The sequence below is a fragment of the Micrasema longulum genome, unplaced genomic scaffold (genome assembly GCF_059751315.1).
Source record: "Micrasema longulum isolate JH-2025_06_02 unplaced genomic scaffold, ASM5975131v1 h1tg002117l, whole genome shotgun sequence".
NCBI lineage: Eukaryota > Metazoa > Arthropoda > Insecta > Trichoptera > Brachycentridae > Micrasema > Micrasema longulum.
Window position 1 is genome coordinate 29,036 of NW_028279282.1, and position 7,455 is coordinate 36,490.

The 7,455-nt window shown below is 31.8% G+C and overlaps 1 protein-coding gene across 1 annotated transcript; it reads right to left on the reverse strand.

Annotated features, from left to right (window-relative positions):
* Window positions 1-283: 283 nt before the first annotated feature.
* On the reverse strand, window positions 284-6,732 carry LOC148272991 (uncharacterized). The gene is made up of 2 exons (XM_088239290.1): window positions 6,665-6,732; window positions 284-2,565 (listed from the first exon to the last, which is right to left on the reverse strand). The coding sequence occupies exons 1-2, from the start codon at window positions 6,730-6,732 to the stop codon at window positions 1,869-1,871; spliced, it is 765 nt and encodes a 254-aa protein (XP_088095416.1). The 3' UTR covers window positions 284-1,868.
* Window positions 6,733-7,455: the final 723 nt, after the last annotated feature.

Below are 7,455 nucleotides of genomic sequence, written 5' to 3' on the forward strand. Positions count from 1 at the left end.
CAGGCAGACCGCTTTCATCCAAAATCTGTAATAATTGCCATTCTTTCGATCGCAAAAACGGCATTTCTCAATTTGCAGAAAACACCCACAGCACTAGAAACATCTGACGGTACCTTAAAAATCAAGCTTGTTCGTAATGTAAAAAACTAACGTATTCATTGTTTATCACTTGTTAAAGTCAAAAACATTACAACTGCCGTGTAGATTTGATTGTTCACTCGTTTCCCAAAGGTGCTATTATCTCGGTTTCACTTTTCTATGGCTATTTTTATATTTTCTATGCTTTCTGCATAACTACTTTCAAATATGCGAACACCGGTTGATTCTCTGTTCGGGCTTGATCGACTTTTAAAATAGTATTGACCTAATATCGTCATTGCAATTATTTTTTAAATAATGCCAATTTGACCCAAAAATACAATTAAAAAAATATTTTATGTCATTCATTTAACATATCACAACAGAGATGAAGAATATTTTAAAGAAGGCATTATAGAAGTCAAGGCATCTACAGGGCATCTTATGTTCTTCATTCCTGTTGTAGTATGTTAATTTTAACAGCTCCCAAGGGAGTTTAATCCAGTCCTTGTCGACAAAAATTTGGACAAACTCAAAATATTGTCCATCCATATAAACTTTCGAATGAATAATTTAAGTTTTCATCGTTTAATGTGACACAACTTGAAATTTTAACATAACACAAAATAACCAATTTGAAATCATTCGTTTTAAATGGATTTTTTTAAACCTTATTTTTTATTCATCAACTAAAACTATTCATCTACGTTTCAATTATACAGTAAAATATGTTAAGTTTTGACTAATTTCAATTTATGATTTCAACCTAACGTTGTCGGTTACGATAAAACCCGGTCACATGTGAAAAATCTTAAATTTAAATTAATCACAACAAAAATATCTTACTTACCATATTAAAAAGCAGTTTCATAAAAAAAATACAGAAAAAACTGATTCTAATGATATTTACCGGGTTTTGTGTTAGTATTTAAAAAAAATATTGTCTTTGAAGAAAAAACAATAATGAAGAATTCCAATTTATATTGGTATTTCTTATTATAATGGAGAAAAAAGCAATCAATTAATTGAAAAAATATTGACAACAATACAAAATTTTATAACGTCAGTTTTCACAAAAATTGCACTTTTTGTGGCAAAACATAACTTGGATATTTGTATGAAATTCTCAATTATACAAAATCATTTTACTACAAAATTAAAAAGACCAAATCGATAGATTTGTGAAGACAAGCTAAAATTATTACACTGATATCATAATTTACAAAATTTCTGAAAATGTGTTAAATTAGGCATTACAGGTATAAAGACCGAACAGAGAATGACTCTTGTGGTCTATTTCTGTATTACTAAAGTATTAACGAATGAAACGAAAATGTATGAATTCCAACTAAGTCATAAAATCTTCAGTTGAACGGCCCGATTGTGAAACTTTTAATTGCTGTTTTATAAAATGTTTTGACCGTTTTTACAGATAAGTCCTTCGAATCTTAATTAAATAAAAGCAATAATCTATTGTTTTTATAGAAACCCGATTCACGTTTAGGTAAAGCCAAAAAATGTAAAAATATGCATAAATCATAAATAGTTAATATCAAATATCTAGGTAGTATTTTGAGTCTTATGAGAATCGTTAAAACATGGAGATTTATTGTTTTTCAAGCAGTAATTTTAGTTTTAAAATGTAGGATTGTAGCGCTTCCGTGTGAATTAGCCAATAGGTTGATGCGGTTAAACGAAACGGCGTTTTGTTTTACTCGGCCATAGTAAAGTCGTCACAATTTGTGGTGAGTATAGCGCATAAGACAGTCCATAGTAACTATTCCATGTGTTTATGGTAAAAGCCTTTGGAAATGGCTTGGCGTTTTACTTTTTTCTATCACGTAGAAAGACTTCGGCTTTCCATTACCGGAGAAATACTTCAAAAACGAAGATTTCTTTGGCGAAGGAACATAGTATGTCGGCGTCTTCTTCACGTGCTTCAGGGGCTTGAGATAGTCGGATTTATCGTGCGATTCATTGGCGTGATAAGAGTTGGTCCACGTCGGTGTTTTTTGGATGTCAAAGATGTCGCTGTCTTCGTGTCTCGATAGTTGTGACCTGGAGTGATGTTTTTGAGATCCTGTAAACTTTTTCAATACAGGGATGTTCCAATGGTAGATCCTTCCCGGCTTCCCGTTGGACTTGAAACCGACCGGGACTTTCTTGCTGGTATATTTATCTCCCCTTTTATCCGGTTTGTTATGCGCGTAGTAATAAGGATTTGGGGGCAATTTGATAACGAACATTTTAGAATCATCGGCGTTATAATGGTGTCTTGATTCTACCGCTAATCGTTTTCTGCTGTGACTGGCGGGTATATTGAGTCTCGTGAGTCCGAGTTTAACTAGGACTTCGTGGTTTGTGAGCACGTTGCTCTTGGCTGATTTAACTCCTAGTTTTGGAGAGGGTTTGTCTGCAGGTTTCTTGATACTGGCTGCATCGGAACAGGATACCCAGGCGAGCAGACAGCAGAAGAGAGCGGCGAACCTGCAAAAAAGGAAAACAACAATTAGCACACATCAGATAACGGTAGAAGATTTAAGTACCTTTTTATTTAAATGTTTTCGCTGCATAGCAATAAACAATATATTGGGTTGTTAAAGTGTACGTGGAAATAATATAAATGAAACGCAAAGTATTGCGAAATACTAATGTAGGGAAGAATTGGTGCCATAAAGGTATAAAAAAATACAATTTCCATTTGTACTGATGTTACACTCTTCGGGATTGATATTGTTCAAATTATAACAAATTTTATTGATTGAATCCGCGTTTACTTTATATCTCTGAATGATAAATTATTTTAAAATATAAAATCGCTATTAGTACTACACATACAAGTTTATAATATTAAAGAATAAAACTATAGTTCCGAGAGAACACTTGACTTCTCCCATCGACGAGTGGTACAAAACGAATATTATGAATTAATCTATTCACACTAATATTTAAAATGCGCAAGTGGGTTTGTTTGTTTTTTATTTTTTTTCGTTGTTGGTTTGTTTGTTTGTTTGTTTGTTTGTTTGTTTGTTTGTTTGTTTGTTTGTTTGTTTGTTTGTTTGTTTGTTTGTTTGTTTGTTTGTTTGTTTGTTTGTTTGTTTGTTTGTTTGTTTGTTTGTTTGTTTGTTTGTTTGTTTGTTTGTTTGTTTGTTTGTTTGTTTGTTTGTTTGTTTGTTTGTTTGTTTGTTTGTTTGTTTGTTTGTTTGTTTGTTTGTTTGTTTGTTTGTTTGTTTGTTTGTTTGTTTGTTTGTTTGTTTGTTTGTTTGTTTGTTTGTTTGTTTTTTGTATGTGAGAGTTAAAAAAATTTGTATGTGAGAGGCAATGAGCAACATTATTTCAAAATGAGTAGGCGATAAGGTGGGATGTCAAAAATAATCAACCTAAAATAAATACTGTAGATTTTTTTAATTGACTTGTTTTATCTATGGTCATTCCGGCTTGCTTTTTGTTTTGGTTTTGTGGTAGAATTTTGTAAAGTCATATTTTTTTAAGCAGGTTTGATTTTAATATAAAATTTAATAAACATGTTTCATGCTAACATTATAAACCAACCGGAACTGACTGTCATCGACCGGAAGTGCAGAACGCAGTGGGATGTTATGCTCTTGGGATGCACCGTCATCATATAAATAATATGCACAGAGTTACATGCATTCTATATCTGACTTATGCACATATACAGGGTGGCCGAAGAAGTGACGTCTAACAGAAAAATGTAGGTGCCTTATGTTAAGGGGTATTTATTTATTTATTTTTTATACGGCACAAGTGCCTTTTACAAGATACAAAAAAATTCAGTCATTTATTTTCCTGCAATCCTCCAGAGTAGGTAAATTCAAAAAGTTTAACGAAGACATGTAGTTGATTTGTTCTATAGGAACTTATTAGGATATTGCTTAGTTTTCAAATTAATAGTAAGAGTATTAAATATTTAAAGATACTTATTTCAACGAATTAACTTATATTAATTTATACCGTTTTGTATTATTATGAAAGTCTAGAGCAGTTTTTAAAGTTGTCCAAAAACTAATTAATCGCCGTTTTAGATTTTTAATTTAAAGTTGAAAATTCAAGTATGATTCGCTTCAACGTAAATTCTCACTTTCAGGTCAAGTTTTTTGTGGCTTCCATTAATGCTACAAATCTGATTATTTTATGCGTAAAAATACAATTCAAATAAAATGAGAAACAAAAAAAAATCCCAAAAAACCATCCACAAAATTAAAAACCAGTCCGGTCGAAAATTTACAAAAACCCAACCAAAAAATCATAACTCGAAAACTATGCAATATCGCGGAACAACATAGGGGTGATTCGGATACCCCGCAATATGAGGCACCTACATTTTTCCTTTGGACGTCACTTCTCCGGCCACCTGTGTGTTGTGTATGTGCAGGGATAACCCCGAGGAATAAACTGACTACCCGTGACGTCATCGTCACGTGTCATGGCCCTTTGCGCAGACTGGCTCAGTTTATTAAATGTAGTTCATCTATACTGCGTATGCCCCCTGAGAGCCTTAACCGCGCTTGCCTACTTTACTAGGCATCAAGTTCTCGACGTCCTGGACGTTCGCTACTGACTGTTCTTCGGCAGTTTATGTCAGAACGGTAACGAGAACCTGACTCGGGAGAGACACAGATCCCTGCAAAAAAACTGCTTTTGCAGTTTGGCGGGAATTAAAAAAATTGTTTAGAAGAATGCTTATGTGAAAAAATTTCAATAAAAAAAAATTTTTTTTTTCATTATTATATTTTTTTACACCTTTGAAGACAAAGCTATTTTGACCATGACTTGTATGGAATTTTGATATTATGTTGGTATCTGAGTGACTTATTCATTTCAAATTCTTTTATTTTTTCTTTTTTATATATTTGTATAATAGAATTTATTTTATGAAGAGTGTCTACTGTATGAACTTTAAATATTTTTAATAGACTTTCGGTAATATAGAATTTCCGTATTGAATGCTAAGAGTTTCTTTAAAATTACTTTAATAATTAATATTTGTATTATTTTAAGAGGGTTTGATATATTGGCATATGCACCACCCCATCCTGCAATACCATATTGTAACAAAGATTGTACAATTGAGTAATAAGCTATCTTTAAATGATTGATTTTTAAAACATTCCTTAATCTAATATATATATATATATATACATTTTCTAATTCGTTTAACTAGTTCACTGATATGGTCTTTCCATTTTAAATTTTGGTCTATGTATACACCAAGATATTTACTTTTATCTGTTGTATCAAGTACTGAACATGTGAGATCGCAGTTAGTTTTGTTACAATTGTTTTGGTGAATAATTATTTTTACTACTGAATCTAAGTTTGTTTTGTTAATAAAAAATGGGATGATTTTTGTCTTTTGCATATTTAAAGATAATATATTTTTGTCAAACCATAATTTCAATTTATTTATAACGTCATTAGCTACTAAATTCACTGAGTTCCAGTTAACTCTCTCAACTAAAACAACCGTATTATCGGCATATGATATTTATTTTGAGTTTAAATCTTGACAAAATATGTCATTGACATAGAAAATAAATAAAAGCGGACCTATCACCGTACCCTGAGGTATTCCAAAATCGCAAGTCTCAATTTGAATATACGCAAATTTTATTTTTACCATTTGTGGTCGTTGGAATAGATAACTTGTTAAAAGTAGTTATCACGCGCCATTGTTCTTGAACTTTGAACAATGGTGATGGACTCATAAAGGTAATAAACCAAAATCAGTGATCGAACATCCCATTTCCAAGACAAACAAAAACGATTTTTTCCGAGTACGTTAGCCTTGTACATAACACGTAAGGCTATTAAATGCAGGGGTCTAAATATACATTAAAAAAAATATAAAAAAATAACGATATTTTAAACTATGCATCACATTTCAATGAGTTAAAACTTAATTTTGACGAATCAAAAAAAATAAAAATTTTGCATGTAGGACACAAAGGTTTAAAGTTAGATAGATTAGAAACTTTAGAAATTAATAGGATAAAAAATAACAGCGATATAATTTTATTGAATCAGCAGATAGAATTCGAAAACTCAAACTTATTAGCCCCCTTACTTGGGCCCTGTACATTGTAATAAAATAAATAAATGTTTTTCATAGAATAGAATCCTCTCTTACAGTACTCCGCCAGCACATGTTTCAATGAATAATTTGTCCCACTGTGTTCCATTGAAATATTGCGTATTGCACCTCTTTCAATTTATTTTTAAATTTAGCTTTATATCAATTATCCTTAAACTGTTTAATATTCACCAGCCTGAAGATGCCCATTACAGGGTGAAAGCGACAATTGGTCAAACAAATAAGTGGAAGTGTACAAAGTATTTTTTAATTAATATTTACATATAAGTTTGTAATTAAGTTTATGTGATTTTTCTAATATATAAATAAATTAGTTATTTTATCATTAAAGTTGTTTTATATTTATTATATTAAATGAAGAAACAATTATTAGACAAAGGTTTCTAATTGATAAACTCGGACTTCCAGTTTTGATAAGGTTAAATTGGTTGGAATTAAGAAGTTGACAGCTGCCGGCTGACAGATCCTTACCATTCCTCGGTCATCACACTCGGTTCAGTCTGCACAGTCGTCCCGGTACCTACTCTCGCTTGGAGCATCATCAGAGATGGTGCTATTATCGCCGCACAGCAGCCATTACATAGTCGCCTACTTACAGAGGAAGAAAGTGGTTTGCCACCCACACCGAATGACAGTGGAGACTTGCCTTAACCACTGCCCGATGTTGCTTAAAACTAGAGTCTATCATCGATAGACATAAAAAAAATATTTGAAATTATAGACGTGTTTATTTGATTTTTTATTTTGAAAAACAACGAAATCAATATTAATAAACGATTTTGTAAAGATTACCAAATACAACTGTAGCTCAATCACAATTGACTATCGACGTGCTTAAAAACATGCTAAGCATTTGAGCGATCGCAATGAACAATAATGAACATGCTTAAGTTATCGCAGTCATAAGTCAACGCGTGTGTAATCTCTAAGTCAACGCTCGTGTCAGTTTGTTTTTTGCTTTCCTCGCAATTATATGCAGTTCATTGGCGAAAAATCACGGTTGACCATAAAACATAATACAATATATTGTATTTGAGAGTTCTATTATCATACTTATTACATACTTTTGGTACTACCAAACCATCGTTATACGTGAAGCGTGTATTATGGTTATGTTTGAGAGGAAATTTGAATGTATTACTATTAAATTGTTCTAAAGTGATGCAAAGCCACAGTAATCCTCGAACAGGCAGAGTTTTGTTTGTTTTGTAGAGAAGAACATTATCACTTCTTTGTTCGTAAATCTCTCCTGGTACAATTCT